An 18470-nucleotide genomic window follows, 5' to 3' on the forward strand; every position below is an offset into this window, starting at 1 on the left:
CTAATGTGGAAAACAGTTGTTATGACTCTGTTTATGACTCCCTGTTCCTGAAAAATATGCCGGGTTACTTTGTAACACGGAAGGTGACTAAACTGAGGTGACCTGAAACTGGGCGAACGGCTGAAAACTCCTCTGATAAGATGGGCTTGGGAATACCTTTTTTCTTTTTTTCTACTGGAAGCATGCCAGAATGGAAAATACTGGGTGGAGGATCCCTAACTCTTGTGGCTGTAAGAGCTTTATCCTCAAACCCCCAGACAAATTTCAGTTATTTAGGCAGTAAACCAGATTCACTGCCAAACGGTGGCTTGGGCACCTTCAGGGAGAAAGCTGACACCTGAGTCCAAGGGGATGATCCTCAAAACAATCTCCTAACACTTCAAAACCTGAAGGTTCATTAGAAATTCTTCCAACACAGCTGAAGTTCTCTGCATGCAGTCTGATCTGTATTTAGACAGTTTAATAGAGAAAGAAATTCCAAGAGCTGGGCCAAAACCCCAAGTCCCTCTTTTGGCAAGGAAACAGGCTTTGTTAGGGACCACTAGGACTTAAGTTTTAAAGCTCTAATAATAAGGTGGGTACTATCAAACCTCCTCTAATGCTTGCAGTGAAAATGGGAGCACAAGCTGGTTTCGTACTCAACTGCGGGGGCACATCACTCGCACTCGGAGCGTGCTAACCAGACCAGGATGCCTCACAGGACAAGCAGAGCATCTCCTCGCTTAAGGATGCCATTGCAGTTTAGGGCGGCAAATCTGGCATTCCCAGAGGGATATTTTGGGGCATTGTGAAAACTGTACTCACAAAGCTGTGATACCTAGGGACCCAAAGGACCAAGCGAGGACTCCGAGGGTCCCACTTTTTGGCTGATTCACCCAACTTCCCTTTACATCATTCTGGGACTTGGAGCCTCTGTGGCTCTTATGCTGCTTAAGTAGCACTGTACAGCCAGTCACCTGCGCCAAAGCAGCTCCTCTCTCATACCGCAAAAAATATTAGTCCCTTTGACAAAGTAAATCTTAAAAGTTGCAGTCATACTCAGAAAAAAAATAGCAATCTCCCCTCGGGCTATCTTAAATACACAATTTTGTCTTGCTGCTTGAGTTAAAATATGACTAAATCCATATTTGATTTCTCTGATGCCTTTTCTGCCATAGGGCATTCTGTTGTGTCTACAAACTGTTTCATCTGCAAAACATTACAAGATTTCATCACAAGCAATATATATACTTCATTTGGTCATAGGAGGTATCTCTTCATGAAATATTAAGTTAGCACTCTATCATTATTCAGCATGTGCATCTGGAGACTGTCACATCCTATCTGATTCAAGGAAAAAAATCACATATTTCTGTAAGAAAAGCATGCTTTGCTTAATTTTACTGACATCGGAGAATTTTGCTTCTCAACTTTGAGAGCTTATTACTTTCTTATTACACAGGAAAACATTCAAAAAACTCATTAGGTTGATTTTTTTCCTTGAAGGAATCTATCCCTAAAATAACTCCTTAAATTCACATGACAACATCTGCAAAAATTATTATTACGACCTACCTTGCAGACAAATAACATAATTTTCAATAGCTGGAAGTCAGAAAAAAACAGAGAAGGAACGAAGGTCAAACGTTATCAACTAAAAGGGGAAAAGTTTACACTGAAGAAGGTAGTAGACACCACCTGAGGTCTTTAAACAATCTTTGAGAGCCACCATGGTAGATGATACAGAGACAGATATCAAAACATTATCTGTGTCCCAGATGCACAGTCCAGTTAAAATGTCGGAACACACTACTGGAGTCCTAGAGGTTTTTGTGGTTAGAGAGTTTGAAAGTGAGTTGAAGGAGAGCTGTGCAGTTTTGGGCTCCCAAGAAGGACATGTTTTGAGTTTCTGTTTCAGAAACTCATCTATGGCATGCACTAAGGTAAAGCTTCTCTAATATAAAAGGATAGAGGCAGTATCTTGAATTCTTTGTTTCACATGCTAGCTCTCTTTAAAAACAACTGACCTACTGATCCCTACCCATTTTCTCATATACACCTTTTGAATACACCAAAGACGGTGAGAATTAATAAATGTTTGGCTAAAACAGAGAAAATGCTTATTTTGAATCACGAAGGCTTAGAAATTAAAGAGTAATTCTGCTCTGCAGACTCGCTGCATGGAACAACTTGCTTGTGTTTCATGAAAGCTTATGACTCTCACTAGAAGAAGAAAAGGAGGGAAATATAGATTGCATCTTTCCTTCAAATAAAAGCCTGAAAAGCAAGTAGCTCCTTCCCCAAAACCCAAAGGACACATAGAAACAAGTTCTTCAATTAACCCTCTGACATATATTCATACAAACTATATGTCACATACTGTGGAGACTTCTAAAGTGATTTCTCAGAGAAGTAAATCAAAAGATGGACTCGCTCGGAGAATTACTCATCACTAATGCAACTAAGCAACAATGTTAAGACTGTCCATCTTAAACTCCTAATGACTTTCAGAATACAGCCCCATCCAGATTAAGGTTACTGTAGGTAATTCACAAATCACATGAGTTCTCATAATCCAGGACAACTCTAAGATAAATAAGCACCAGAATTGTACTAGTCACTTTAAAAGTACACTCTTGACTAACCACTCACATCTGAAATTATGTGGTCATTCTCTCCCAACTGCCCCACCAACTGCTACATGTTTGCTGAGCGTACAAAACTACTTACTAAAAGACAAGTGCAAGCTACTCCCACTGTGTCCTTCAACATCCTCTTCTAACTTGCTCCCTGGACTCACTTTTTTGTGGTCTCTTTACAAAAGTTCCAAAATTGACTAGAAACTTTGAAATAAGAAATAAATGTAAGTCTGATTAAAATAATTCGATGAAGATGAGACTCACTGCATGCTGATCTCACATTTTTTTCACCTGGGGATAAGAAGAAGCAGCCCCTACAGAAGATCCCCATAGGGTCCTCCAGTTAGTTCTTTAGCCTGACTCCAAAAGGAAAGAATGAACCTATTCAACAGCCCAGTCCCTCATCCCAAATTGTGTGCAAGTTGACAAACTGACTGTCAATGACACCAAAGACTGATGACAGATATTAAAAAAGAGTAAGTAAATGTGAAAATTAAGAATATCAGCAGGTCTTGTCCATTATTTTCAGAAAAAGCACTGACCAACAAGATTGAGGAAGGCTTCATGCCACACTCAAGTGCAAGAAACAGTACTGGTGTGTGAAGTTGGATTAAACGCTGACTAAAATAGAATCTCTTTGGTTTTGTTTTTTTTTTAAATCACAGAGCAAGAAATGAAACACATAACAGTTGCGTTTATCTTCGCTTCCTACTTTGGAAAAAGATGCAGTGGCTCTGAAATAAGATAAAATAAATAAATAAATAGGACAGCTAGCTTCAATCAGGAAGTGCTGGGAAACTTACAATAAACTTTGATCCTTTTAACTTAGCATGCTTTACTGTGAGGCCATGTATGTTCAACCTTTTCAGGTTAGCTTAACCTTTGAGGTTAATTTGAAGATCACGTGGCATTTTGTTAAACACTACAAGGAAGTAGTGCAGGCCATCTTATTAAGCATGACTTCAGTATAGCTAAACAGATTGCAACAACACATGAGATTGGAAATGTCTTGAAAGAACAATGAAGAAGATAAAGGGAGTAAATAAAGTTACATTCTGTCTCCGGGACTGGTTCTGCCCAGAGAGTAAATACCTTCTTGTTGACAGTTCTCCGTATGGAAAAGCAAATGCATGCTATAAGAACAGCAATTCAGTTTTACTCTAAATTACTGAAACAAAGTATCTCTGCTTATTCATCAGGGAAAGTGTCGGTTCTTTTTTTCACTATTGGATTATTTTTTCCAATCTCCTTTCCTCACAAAGGCATATATTCTTCAGTAGCCATGAAAGCAGGAAAAATACAAATTCCTACTAACTCACTGCATATTATGGCATTAGTACCATATATGCTAGTGCCTCTAATTAAATGGGCTTTTAAAATATCACTTATGGTCAGGAAGACATTTTTTCCCCATTTCAAGAGTCACAGGCACAGTCAGATTTTGTTTTCTGAGAATTCATTTTACAGGTATTGAAGTAACACAACTATTTTTGACATTTTTTTCTCTATTCACATGTGTAACCACTAACGTCACACAACAACAACCCTTAGAAAAGGTCTGTTCCTTGTAACAAGACTCATTGACAGCTTAAATCTTAGCAAACAGGGACAAAGAGAAAAATCATAGACAGAGGTTGGGGAGATGCGAGGGGCAAGAGAGCGGGCTCAAGGAGTTCAGAGTCAGTGGATCTATTGGAACAGGAGCCTAGAGGCAAGGTCTTGTATTGCCCTTAATTCTCTGTGTGTGTGTCCCTCTCTACTTGGAAAGATTCTTAAAAGGCCTTGTTTTCTTGGAGGAATCATTATCCAGAGGAATAAAAGTGGTGGCCTGTACATCAGTACCCCAGAGCCTACATATTCCTGTGTTATTATGCACACAGCTGGAGAAATAACATTCTTCCCCCAGATTGAATAAAGGACTAAAAGTTTTAAAATAGTCACTTTTATTACATTGTAATTTAGAATATTATCATTTTATGTTGTTTAAAAAGGAATTCAAATCACTTTTTAGTACAAGAAATGGGAAATAATAAGCAATTTCAGGGATCTGGAGTGGGACCACTCCAAAATCTGCTGATAACATCATCTATTTTAGATATTTCTACTTTCTATCACAGCATGCATCTTAACGTGATTGTAAAATACACCCCTCCACTCATGCATTTCCCTCACTTTTACTTTTTAACACAAAGAATAAAGATTTTAAAATTGAAAAAAAAAAAAAAGCTAAATTACAAACTTCAGAAAAAAGCAGTTTAAAAAGGAGGCTAGGGTCCTTAAGTTTTACAGGACGTCAACACAGACACCTAAGTGAAGGAAGAAAAACATTTGCCAGGTGTTGGTGAATTGGTATCTCTGAACAGTAATAACCTCTTTATAAGAAAACGTACACTGAACGCATTCCAGCAGCAGAAACTGCCCTATGAAATTGTGTGATGATGCTCTGAAACTAATTTCTGAGGGAAGAAGCAGCTCATTCTTGATGGACTTACTGCTTGGGAACTTTTCTGACAGCTGTGACTGTTTTTGTTTATGTGCTCACTCTTCACTGAGTAACTTGGCTGGGCCCAATAAATCATTTAATTTAAACACATCACAGATATTAAATGGTAGCAAGTTGGCAGTGGGGATGCCATTTGAGAGGAAAGTAAGTTCTATAAAAACCTTATATGGCAATTTAGATCCTAAAATATCTAATATTTTACTTCCTTCAGAAAAGAGGACTTAAAATAAAACCTAAACACTACCACCCACCAGTCAGACTCTTCCAACAATGTGCGTTCTGTGAACAGAGTGTATTTTAAAGAATGGATGAGCTAGCAAAATTTATAGTAGTAAGACTCCTGAAACACATGCTTTTTTGGCACATATAAAACAAGGAGTTCAAAACGCTTCCAAGAACACAGACCCAAGCCACACACCTTACCCACCCCTGACTTAGCAGACTGCACAGTCTGTTTACATTCACCAGATCTGGCAGTTATTATAAAGTTAAGCCAACTTACCCTGCGCCACAAAATCCAGCCACGAACACCATTCTGAGAAAAAATAATAGCTCTTCATTTCTGCTACAGAAATTCCTCTCTGATTCATTGTCAGAGAAAAAAAATGTCCACTTTTCCCCTCCTCTACTCAGAACAAACTACCCTGAGAAGGTAAGAACTTTCGTACTAACTGAACTTTGTTCCATAAATGCAACAGGTGGCACAAGATGACTTTACAAATATATTTTCCTCCAGTAATACCATTGTTCTTGTAATTATCTCTTAATTATAGTGTTCTCCCCTCACGTCCCCACCCTGCATATTTACAGACTGCCGATATACCCAGTGTCTGATACAGTATATCTAGGCTATAGGCTCAAGCCCTGAGCATATTTTCACTCATGTCAGGCTTTAACAAGGCAAAGCAAAACCGTTCTTCACTCAGATATTCATAACACTATCTGGAACTAGTTATATTACACTGCCAACTCATAGTTTTAGTATTTTTGGTGCAGTTTATCACCTCTTCTATGGATTCACACCCAACTCTCTTCTCCAGCTTTCTGCTGGAAAAAGTACCAGGGCACTGCCAGCAGGGCAAGTAATGGAAGTCTCAAGCATGGAAACTCCAAATCTCAAATAAATCCCTTTTCAACACATTTATCCAGCCAGCAAATGAAAGTGTGAATGCAGCAACAGTAAACACAGCCATACATGCCTGTACCTATCTAGCATGGGGACCAACAGTAATAAAGTTGTAGTGGCAGGCTTTAACACTGACCAGAAATCTCAGTGTTTACGCAGGCTCCAGGCAGGCTTTGGCTATGTTGAAGCTTTCCGTACTTAAGTATGTCTGCTATATTTATGTATTCAGTCTGATGTTTCCTGCATCCACGCATTTTGCTATCCCACCTGTAAGTTAACACCCTCTTCCCACACAAGAAACCCCAATATCCAACAGAAATACTCATACAATTCCAGGAAAAGAAGCACCACATCTCCATCCCCTCGGCTGACACGGAAGATGCACCATAAGTGCTCTTCCTCTAGACTCCTCTTCACTATTTTTAGTGGATTACCCAGGCTGAGGATTAACCAAGCTCCATCTAACACTTTCACTACAGAAGCATATTAGTATTATACATCCACATCACAGCGCTGCCTCACTGTACCTCATCACAAAACTTCTTTGGATTGGACTGGGAGGATGTGGGAGACGGACAGTCTCTTCATCCATCCATTCATTACATGCCTAGAGTGTACACACGAAAGCAAACCGCCTCAGAACTTCAGTTGCTTTCATCAGAAAACTAACCTGAATCCAGTGTGAAAAGATGCAGACTACAGGATACCTCCAAAGATACTCCTCGTCCATACCAAGCGCAGCACAGACTGAAGACGGATGTCTCTAGAGTCTCCACTTGCCAGACTTGTTTTACAGCTCTCTGTTCAAGCTGACCTACTGTTCCTGTTTGCTTAGAGAAGGAGTGAGAAGAGGGAAAATCTCAAAGCACCACACCAGGAAGCCCATCACAAAGGGCCACAGCAGGTCAGCACCATGGAAAATCTCCCTTGCTGACAGGAGAGAGGTGTCCCCGCAGAAGACCACTTGAAGCCGTGGCTTTCCAGGGCTGAAATCCTCCACAAACTCTACAACTGCCATCCCACCTGCCTGCAGTCAGAGATGCAGAAGCACGCAGAAGATGTACGGTCAGGGACAGATGCAGAAACCCTGATGCCCTTCTGTCTCACAAGAGCCTGGCCATACCAGCCCGGGCCCTGCCTGCACCCTGTCCCAAACCTCTGCATTCCAAAGAGCAAGTGTTACTAGAGACAGGGCTCAACCACGGTGAGGGGATAAAGACAACACAGCCCACCCTGGGTAAAAGACACCCGCAGAGAGCAGCGCAGTGAGGATTAGGCCAAGGAGGACAGATCCAACTGTCCACAAGCTGTAAGTAAATAAAGTCTTCTTCGTTAAAAAGAAAACAAAACAGAGATGGATTTGATGAAGCATGAAGACTCTGGAAGCCAGCCCAGCTTCCTTTATTAAGGTAAATAAAGTAATGCAAAATCAATATATGAACTAGGACATTTATTGTTCACGTAAAGACTTCTGTAGGTTTTTTTTTAACATGCAGGAAAAGGGTAAAGTGACAGTGATCAAACCTGCTCTCAGCAATTTCCAGAGATGCTAATGAAGAGAGAACAAAGCCCTGTGAGACTCGAGGCAACAGGACCGCGTGGCTTAATTTTGTCACAAGGAGAAGAGAGATGCATACATCATGGGATTCACAGAATCACAAGCACATTTACTTTGGAAATACATGCTTGCTGAAATTTAAATTTTACCCAGCGTAGCTACAGGACAGAAATGTTCCCAGGCTGCAGTACCTCTCCTCTTCCACAATCTAAACCCTTGATCCACCTTCTGTGCAACTTTTGGTCTGGAAGTGCCACTGAACGCTAACTGAGGTCTGCCAGCAGGAAGGCGGGAAAACTCTTATCAGTCCAAAAGGCTGTAAAGCGGCTTTGACCAAAACAATGGAATAATTGTTACTGGATATGTAAGGTTAACATTAGAGGCATATAATTGCTTTCCTACTGTCAACATAAAATGGGTAACAGGAAGAAAAGGAAACAGAATTTTTGCATACTTCAGGACTTCAAACAGAAAAGGCTGCAACACAATCAAAAGGAGCTTGGGAATAATAATAAAGATGGGTGGGAGAGAAGACAGACAGCTTCCTACAGAAATGTACATTTCTCTGACTATACACATCTATATACAGTGAAAGGAACCTGTAAGTAAGAGATGATTGTATAGCATACAAGATTTATACTAAGGATCTGAGTCTGAAGGAAATTAGGCTAAAATGATGAAAATGATCTGTTTTAGAATGTGCTCAATGTATTAAATTTATGTTTTTCTCCTATGCAGACAAGGCTTTGCCTATTCTTGGCATTAGCTCCAATCCATTCATGAGTGGCCAACAGACACCTGAAATGCAGAAGTAAATAAATGTTGTCAAATAATTGGTGCAAGTGGTAACTTTTATGGCTACACTTCGAAGTTGACTTCAGTTTGATTACTACCAAGTGATGGTTGAATCCCAAAGGAAGGTAAGACTGAAATTTTAGGAGGCCTTGTTTTGCTTTGCTCTGCAAGACTGCATCTCATGTGTTTAAAATACAACTAATTTTTTTTGACTTTTCTTTACTGTGATTACCAGAAATTAACATCAAACCTTCTTCTAGTTTGAGCTGAATGGATTTAATTGTTAAATCTTGATAATTTATTAGATAGCACTCCTAAAGGTATCAAACCTTGGCATCATGAATGCCCAGAACAGATAAGTCAGGAAAGGTGAAATCTTTACATTTCAGAAGTTACCAAAAACCTTACCATTTTCATTCCAAACAAAAAAGATGACAAAAGACTCAGTAAGCACAGTACAAAAGAAGGCGTGAGCAAAAGGAGCCACCAGAGAGGCATTTTTCTCTTCCTATTTTTTTTCTAGGAGTGTCAACATTACAGAAAGGAATATTGAAAGGCCTTGAAAATGTTATATTTTCCTACAAAGGTAGTTTAGCTTATGTTGATTTCAATTTCATACGGTCCAAATTAATTTTAAAAGAAATTTTAAAAAAGTCCTGTTTTTTAAAAAGCATAATAGGTCAGTGTGCATATAAAACCACAAAAAAAATAATTAATTAATGAAAAATCTGGTTTAGCTTATTTCAGCCAGGCAGGGTTAGCCTATTTCAATATAGCTTTACTAAATAAAAAGATTATATAATTATCAGTCACACTAACATATTATTACACTACATATTGATGAAACAGACTCTGAGATTGAATAAATGGCAGCGAGTCCTAAATTTAGTACATTACACTTAAAGATCAGAGGCTTCCTGATTTTTTGAGCACAGTCAAAAATAATTTTTTGTTGCAATTAGTTATATTTTTTTAAGAGTGGAGCACTCACTGGAGTTCTAAAGTATCAGAGGAGGGTTGGTATAAAGCATTAAAATCTGCGTTTGTTAGATACTATCATACACCTGGAAGTGCAAGGAAAACCAAGATAGAATGTTTTTCTCCAGTAAGTACTGGTGACAGAGTAATCGCTATCCATCAGTAATATCTAATATGCATAAAGATACATATTTTTTAACTATAACTGTTGCTGGATCCCTACATCAGTATGCTTTGAGAAAAAATACTCATTCCTGCAAGAATCATCCGAGTTGAGAAAATCTGTAACACCAATACTAGGCTACTTACGGCTCATATTCACCTCCCACACTGCTCAAATTTAAGTGCAAACATTCTATATAGATATAAATCACACTATAGGATCACCTATACATTCATCTCACCAGAGCATATTTGGCGTGGGTTATTTCGTGAGTGTCGTCTGCCATGCAGGATTTGGATGAATCTTGGTAGGACCCTAAAATGTCCTTCCCTTAAAAGGCGTCGTTGAGACATTGATGTGTATCCCTGTATCTTCACCAAGTTATTCACCAAGGGAAATAAAAAATCAGCTCTTCAGAATTACGCTCTTCTAATGCACTGAAAGATACTCTGATTTTGTTTTAAAATGTCAATAGAACATAAAATTTCTTTCTCAAATTCAAACTAGCAAAAAAGATAAAAAAGGAAGGCAGATTTAAAGAACTGGAAACGGGTACAGTTCAGCTATTTGTATTATATGTGCTCTTCCTGAGAAACCAATACCCGGTTTTACTACTAAGAAAAAAGGAAAATTGGTTGTACTTAGTGGATGGAAAATGCCAAGACAGTTTCTGCACAAAGCTGCAAGACCTTCTCAGTTCCTAGCATGCTGCACCCAGCAGACAGGACATCTTGCCACAGCTTTCAGTCTGCTTTCAGTGTGGCTAGTATGAATAAAGAAGGCACGGCTTCTCACATAAGCAGGACAGACTAGTAGATGAAACTGTCCCAAAACAAGCGTGAAACGGTCTGTTGTTCAGTGTTTCATCCAAAATAACTGTATCCAAACTGACAGCCCTTTGCTGTTTCCGATGAATAAAAGCCCTCGCAAAACGTGCACGGCGATCCAAAGCCGCTGCTCATCCCAAGTAGCTGGTACTATCGCCTCCGTCTTCACATCCTTCTCCTTAAGCGGAGGGATGTTCAGTTGTTGCAAAGAGACATCCAACAGTTTTCCTGAAGAAGGGCAAGTTGAGGGTCCTTCTTATAACTTCACAGTCTTGCTCGTAAGTTCACAACTCCGCACTCCAAGGGCAGAAATCTCACGCTAACACTTGCTGTATTTCCTACTTCTGTGTCTGAAGCACACTGTATTCCTCAGGGGACAGCAAACCAAATGAAAATTCTGTTGTCAATGTACTGTTGTCACTTAGAAACTCCTCTTTGGTTTGTTTCCCTAAGTTAGACTCTCACCATCAGTCCGTCTCCTCTTCCTCCCCCTGAATTTGCACAGAAGTGAGGACCGAGTCCCTCAAAGGCAAAGCCCGTTTCCAGGATATGTAAGCAGAGAGGTCTCACAAGAAAAACGTGAATCTTCCTGGGAGTTAACAAACAACTAATAGGAAGGAAGGGAGGGGAAATGAATCCCAGGCTTTCTTAAAACATATCAGGAAACCCTACACTGTCTGTTCCCCCTGTCTTTTTCAGTGCAGGAGAGAGGAAATTGATAATGCTGCTTTACTTGGCAGTTAACATTTTCCTCTCAGTACTGTTTAACTATGTCCTGTATGGTCACAGATCCACCACAACCCCAATATAATACCACTGAGCACATTAAAATGAATAATTAAATGTTCTGAAATATGGTGTACCAACAATTATCATTACTCTGAAAGCAAATTAAAACAGGTAACCTTTAGTTAAGTCACATTGAAGTAAATATTAACAAACTTACTACAAAATACTAGCTTGAATATACCATGCTAACAGAGGAGAATCATTACAGTTTTAGCTGGAAAATGTTTGACTTTCAACATGAAATCACAGGCACAGGCAAATGTGACAATCTTGAAACGTGACGATCCAGGAAGGTCTCAAAATAAATACAAACTGACGCATTTCATGCAAGTATCGCTTGTTTTCCAAATTCCTTACACTAAGGAGATAGGCCACTGCGTACTGCAGCCATGCTACTCATCCTGGATCAAAGACCTACCAAGCGAAAGGAAGGAAGAAAGGAAAGGAAGGAAAGGAAAGGAAGGAAGGAAAGGAAAGGAAAGGAAGGAAGGAAAGGAAAGGAAAGGAAAGGAAAGGAAAGGAAAGGAAAGGAAGGAAGGAAGGAAGGAAGGAAGGAAGGAAGGAAGGAAGGAAGGAAGGAAGGAAGGAAGGAAGGAAGGAAGGAAGGAAGGAAGGAAGGAAGGGAGGGAGGGAGGGAGGGAGGGAGGGAGGGAGGGAGGAAGGAAGGAAGGGAGGGAGGGAGGGAACAGCTTAGTGGTGGAAAACCACCATGCTACACACTGCCACTGTACTATATATTCAGGGTTCAAACAAAAGAGGAACTGAAATAAGGCACAGCATCCATATTAGACAAAATTCCACATTTTCTTGTGCTGCTTGTCGCTGGGGAGCACAAAGCAGTGGTTCTGGGAACAACAACATCTGCAGAGACAACACAGCAACCTGCTCCTTGCTGCCAAGTTTCCAAGTGGAGGCACCAAATGCGACCAGGAGACAGCTGTGGCAGATTGCCAACCATCAGGGCTTTCCTCCTGCCTGGCAGGCTATGACTTGTTGGGGGCTTTTGGAGCACACCAGCCTCATCACCAAAGGACCCAATGTGACAACTGAGTGGGACACCAATGATACTACACATCACAGAATCACAGACTGGTAGGGGTTGGAAGGGACCTCTGGGGATCATCTAGTCCAACCCCCCTGCCAGAGCAGGGTCACCTACAGCAGGTTGCACAGGAAGGTGTCAAGGCGGGTTTTGAATGTCTCCAGAAACTGGAGACTCCACCACCTCTCTGGGCAGCCTGTGCCAGTGCTCTGCCACCCTCAAAGTAAAGAAGTTCCTCCTCATGTTGAGATGGAACTTCCTATGCTCAAGTTTGTGCCTGTTACCTCTTGTCCTGTCGCTGGGCACCACTGAAAAGAGTCTGGCCCCATCCTCCTGACACCCACCCTTTAAGTATTTATAAGCGTTGATAAGATCCCCCCTCAGTTGTCTTTTTTCCAGACTGAAGAGACCCAAGTCCCTCAGCCTTTCCTCATAAGAGAGATGCTCTAGTCCCCTAATCACATCTTCTTCCAGCAGCCGAGCCACCAGGTAGAAAAGTGACTGTTTGTCCCAGCGGTGTTTTGAGCATGCGCTGACACTAGTGGCACACGATGGAAACCTCACCAACAATTTGTGCAGAGGATTATTACAATGAAGCAAAAAGACGTTCTCCTTGCTTTCTTCACATATCAAATGCACACAGAAGATTGATGACTTGAGTTGTAAAGTTATTAAGTGCACACAATCCTACTGAAAGCTAGCCATTAGCTACATGCCTGTCCGCAAAACAAGCTTTTAATCTTCTTTCAAGCACTCAAATTTGTGCCTAGAAGCAAAGAAATTAATCACAACAATGCCTATGGTGGTGCGCAATCAGAAGGAAACAGATGGTGTAATGCAGTTTCCAAACAGCAGCAGCCTCTATCTCCAGGAAAATAACCTGAATATTTTCCCTTGCCGTTGGCATTACTATAACAAAAGTTGCTATTAGAAGGATTTCTTCTCTGCTCTGTACTGCATCAGCAGACTACATAGCAGTGTAACGATGGTAACATTCTTTGAGCGTTAGTTGGCAAAACCAACTAGACTGCACCTATCTCTTCTTTCACATCATATAAACAGTAACATTCAATGGGTAACACCTCCACGATTATCTTTAAGTGACTACAAACAGCCTGATGGAACCAATAAAATCACGGCACTGAAACAGAGTATTTTTTCTCATGCTTCATTTCCAGGTCTGTTTCTGACCGCAGACATAGGGTTGCACATCGACAACAGGATCACCACACTGACTTACGTCTGTATACACTCTCTCCGATTCTTCTTTTGAGTCCGGGGTATCTCACAATATTTTAGTACAATAACTTCAAATTTTCTTGGCAATCACTAAATTAAGCTGCCATAGCTTTCATCGCTACTGGGTGTTCTCATCATTCCTTTCATCTTTTTCTTTGTATAGGAGCCTTATCTTTATGGGACATCTCAAATGCCCTACTGTGATTTTTCCTCCAAACCCTAACAATTATTTACAGGCCCTTCCCTACATCCTCACATTCAATGCAGCGCAGAAATGTTCACATTATAGGACCATGTATACCCTCCTAACTATACACTGGAAGAGGCTCTGGTAGCAGAATCAACGCTGCTCTGGAGTTTCTCCTGTGTTTCTTCCGCTCCTCAAAACAAGTTAATCTTCATATCTGCTGATATACCATGGCCACTGGTGTTGCCATTTCTCTTTAATTGTAGATCATGTTTTTCAGGGAAAAGAGTGCATCTCATGGATCAGAAAACATGGCACCCCTCATGCCTGGCACTTTGAGATCCCACCATGCACACGCCACACAGGAATCCACCTGTGAGATCTGGATCTACCACTTGTCCTGTCTTTTCCCCTGGAGTCCCTGCAGGCAGGAGATTCTGCAGAGAAACTTCAGTATCAGAAGTGCCATCATAACCCTGATAAAAACCTAGAGGACTGACTGCAAGACAGATCTCGCATGAAGAATATAAAAGGCTATGAAAATTATATGGGGAATTGCATCTAACTCACACACATGCAGAGCTCAGAAATTACTGTTTCTTGGAACAGTTTCTAAAAAAACAGATACAAGGGTACATACAAGGTAAATCTCATAGTCTTTTTAAAAAGGTGCAAGTGCCATGTGTATCTTTCAGCATCAGCACATTCACAATAACAGTGGAAATGAAATGAGGGGGAAGGAAAGTGAAATGTTGTTTAGATTTTTCCATTTAAAGCATGCTTCATCAACTATCACTGCACACATATTTATTTTGTTGAGGACAGAAGTACAAACAGAAGTACAAACAGAAAGCTAAATTGGACTCACGCTACATTATTGAACAAAATGATGGTTTTGCACACATTAAAAATATAACATACAAACTACTTCTAATCTGAAATGTAATCTGTTTTGTAGAGTTCAACACCCATATACCGTAACAAGGTAGCACTGGTTGTTGTTATGCTTAGTCCTGAACTTTCTTATAACTATACATAAACGTTGAATTATGGCACGTATTATGCTTGTGTTAATTTTTAAAATCAAGAAGAGGTTGACAAAACTTAATCCATGCCAGAGGCTAGTCACTAGGCTAAACCAGTAAAAAGTCAACTAGAGGCTGAATTTAAATGAAAAAGAAAGGGTAGCGGAGACATTAAAGACACAGAACTTCATATTTTTATATCCATAGATTCCACAAGGCTCTTGTAGAGGGAAAATGCTGAGGGAAAACCTGTCTGAAAACCCAAGAAATAAATTATTATTCCAGGAATATTCTAATATTCTTAAAATACAAGAAAAGAATGAATCTTCCTTTTTCAATGTGGATGAGATGAATATAAAGTCTAGGTACATCTTTTGCCTGTATTATTTTTATGCTTGTTAGAACAGTATTTTTCTGTTTCACTTTCAGGTTACTCTATCAGAACATTCTCTCTAACAAAAAGTTTAGAAAGGGCTCCCATAGTGTAATATAGAGAATCTGTGAACTGAAATTACATTTAACAAAATACCATGACATATAAGGAGAAGCTGGAGTGGGGAGAAATCTCAGAAATAGATATGAATGGAGATATATCCTGGCAAACGTAAAAGCTATTACAAACAAGTTCAGTATCTCCCCAAAACATAGACAGTGATATAAATTCTCAATATTTTGGTATTAAGGGTTAGGAGTTAAAAGAATTATTTGGTTTTATAAGAAATCTACACCAAAACCCCGAATTAAGTCACAAGAGTGAATTAGGTTAGTTGTCCAAGCTTAATCCTAACTGGATGTATCTGCTCAGCGACAAACCATGATTGTAATAAGCATCAGATGAATATAAGTAGATCAGGACTGAGATAAATGGACAGCTTGCATTCTATTTATACTTGCACATTATGCTGCGGAACCACAGCTGCCAGTCTTTCTTTAAAGCGATCTCTCTCAAAAAATAAAATTAAACTAAAATAAATCCTAAAATCAATACAGTGTTTCATAATTTAAAAGTACAATAAGAAACAAGAAAAAAAAATCACAAGATATAAAATTAGGGTTTCAATATTCTGGAAGTGATAATATTTAATTGTCAAGATAATGAAAAACTTGTAAAGCCTAACATCTGTCCCTCTAATTCAAGTAATCTTATATTGCATGTCTGAATTTCTTGAGGGTTAGCAATAAATCTGACCCATCTCTAAAAGAACAAGTTCCTCCACCATTAGGAACAGAAAATACTTGGAAAATAACAGTGGATCAGGCAAATAACTAGAAGAGAACGGCTCTTTATGACCAGCCAAGCAAAGTGCAGTCTAACATCTAAGACGACAGCTCTTCTAGTTTGTCCTTTAATGTAAGTCCTTTAAGTTTTGAAGGGAACCAGCAATCAATTTCAAAACTTCAGAGACATTCTGGGAAAGAGCAAGGAAACTACACTTAAAATAGTGAAGACCAGGAGGGCAGAACATGGGAAAAGCCTGATTAGCACCTGGTGTTGTTCAAAGCTGCAGGCTTTGGCTACTGTGATACTGGAGTTAATTAAGCAACCATCGCCACCAGCTCACTCATCCACTTAAATTCTGTTAGGTAAAATGACCTGGCAAATGACAATTACAGATTGGGGTTGAGCAGATTTGTCAGGGGTACAAGGCTCACCTTTTTGGTCAGAAGTGAAGGCATGTGAAGAACAGGAATCTGTTCAGATTAACAAACTCCTGTGAATTATTTCTGTCCTGTGCTTGATACAGGCCCATGCTTTGAGCCAACCACACTGGCTCAGCTCTCTGTTCAGTATCCAACTGCTGCTGCTGTGAGCGCAACCCAAGGGAGGGAGATGACCATGGCAGGCAGTGGGCCCACAGAGAGGGGATTTTTGTGGCAAAAGGAGAAAGAAAGTGATGGGGGACCCTTGACGTCACTGCACAGCTGTGCCTGCACACCACAGTTACGGCAAGGGGAAGATGCTGATGTAAAGCAGATAAAACAATGGCAGAGAAAACAAGTAACTTAAAATGGTTTATCAAATATAGCTTTATTGACAATGTCCTGTAAAGATACTACAGTTTTAGGCACATTAGCCATTCCCATCACGTGCCAGCTACATCTGTGATCAATAGTAGTAATCAAACTAAGGGGCTGAGGGTAAGCAGTTGCCTTTGTACATTAAGTTATGCTAGTGGAAGCTCTGTTCAAAAATCATCTGTGTTTAATGTTTAATATATATGCATGTATATACATATCTATATGTGTATATATATACACATATCTATATAAACACATATGTATATATATATACATATCTATATAAACACATATGACCATATAAAAATGTCATATACATGCAGTCAACATTGACTGACCTTCCAGCAAACAGCTCTGTGCAGAATCAGATGGCGAAGAGAAAGCCGAAATTTGATGTTGAAAGAACTTTTGCTGGAATTTGGGAATACTTTCATTATGCTCAAAAGAGGGTTCTTGTTCAAACGTTGCATCTTTTGACAACTGCAGCAGGTACACAGTATTTCCCCACCGGCTTGATTTCTGGCAGAAGCAGCCAGACAGGGAAAAGGGGTTTCTGTCCATCTACCCTCTGGCCAGATACCGCTGCTCTCTCCAGCTGGGTTTTCCACATTTGAGATCAGTGATCAGCTCACTAATGAAACCTGCACTTCTTTCATTTCTCTACAGGAGACAGAGCAACCTCTTGCAGCACCACTTAGGAAGATGTTTCTCAATTGTTCAGAAAGGCTGATGTTCAGGACACTGCAAAATCTATGATTAGATGGGTGAGTTTAAAGTCTTTTCCTGAAGATGATACCTTTGACAGTTACGAAGTGTGGAACATGGTATGGACTTGGATCTATGCATCTAGACAGTTCCCAGAAGGGGTGGGCTCTGGCCATGGCTTATAGTATTCTCAATAATCGAATGTGTACAGTGAGAAATGACTGCTGCGCACCTACATAAATAGATGACATTGTCTTGCTGTGCTACCACAGGCCAGAAGCACCCTTAGAGCCTTCAGTCTCTGCTACCCCATTTTCCTTCCTCTGAAAAATGTTCTCTGTTGCCACATGCTTTAGACCCAAGGGATCCTGTGCTCAGCTCTCACCTCTTCCCTGTCAGGCTTTAATTCTTTTTCATATTTCACAATCCCTCCTGTTTAGTCTCTCCATGAACAGGGTATTAATAAAGGAAAAGAGTTTTCAGTTGAGTAGCTGCTTCGAAATTCTTCTGCATGCACTGTTACACCAATTACAAATTTGTATGGCAGTAATCCACTCAGCACAAAAGAAACAGTGCTATTAATACTTCACAAAGCTGGTATGCAGCTATAAGTAATACCTTTTAGGGACCTTTTAGAAATGCTATAAAAATCCCTAGGCTGTAAGAACCTAATACGATTTTTCCTCAGGCCACTGTTAGGATACAGCACAGTAGGTTTTCTATTGCAACTTTCTGAAATGGCCATAGGGGTGCAAGAGTGATAAATCATCTAAGAGTTCGGAGAAAGAATAAGATTTTCATAAAGAATTAATGAATTGCTGAGTTCAATGATTGTTCGTGCAGGCCTCCAGAAAAACAGGATTTTCCCTGTGTACAGGTAAACACATTTAGTTGAA

At 40.0% G+C, this 18470-nt stretch overlaps 1 protein-coding gene across 11 annotated transcripts in view; it reads right to left on the reverse strand.

Annotated features, from left to right (window-relative positions):
- Positions 1-18470, reverse strand: part of MCF2L (MCF.2 cell line derived transforming sequence like) — a 172101-nt gene that overhangs the window by 94334 nt on the left and 59297 nt on the right. For 2 of the 11 annotated variants that reach the window (XM_074561173.1, XM_074561148.1), the window contains exon 1: positions 9983-11136. The exons of the other annotated variants lie outside the window; for them this stretch is intronic. In XM_074561173.1, coding sequence (XP_074417274.1) covers positions 9983-10094 — 112 coding nt within the window. In that variant the 5' untranslated portion in view covers positions 10095-11136. Of the gene's footprint in view, positions 1-9982; positions 11137-18470 lie in introns of those variants that run through there. 11 annotated transcript variants of the gene reach the window in all.

The sequence above is a fragment of the Larus michahellis genome, chromosome 1 (genome assembly GCF_964199755.1).
Source record: "Larus michahellis chromosome 1, bLarMic1.1, whole genome shotgun sequence".
Classification (NCBI taxonomy): domain Eukaryota; kingdom Metazoa; phylum Chordata; class Aves; order Charadriiformes; family Laridae; genus Larus; species Larus michahellis.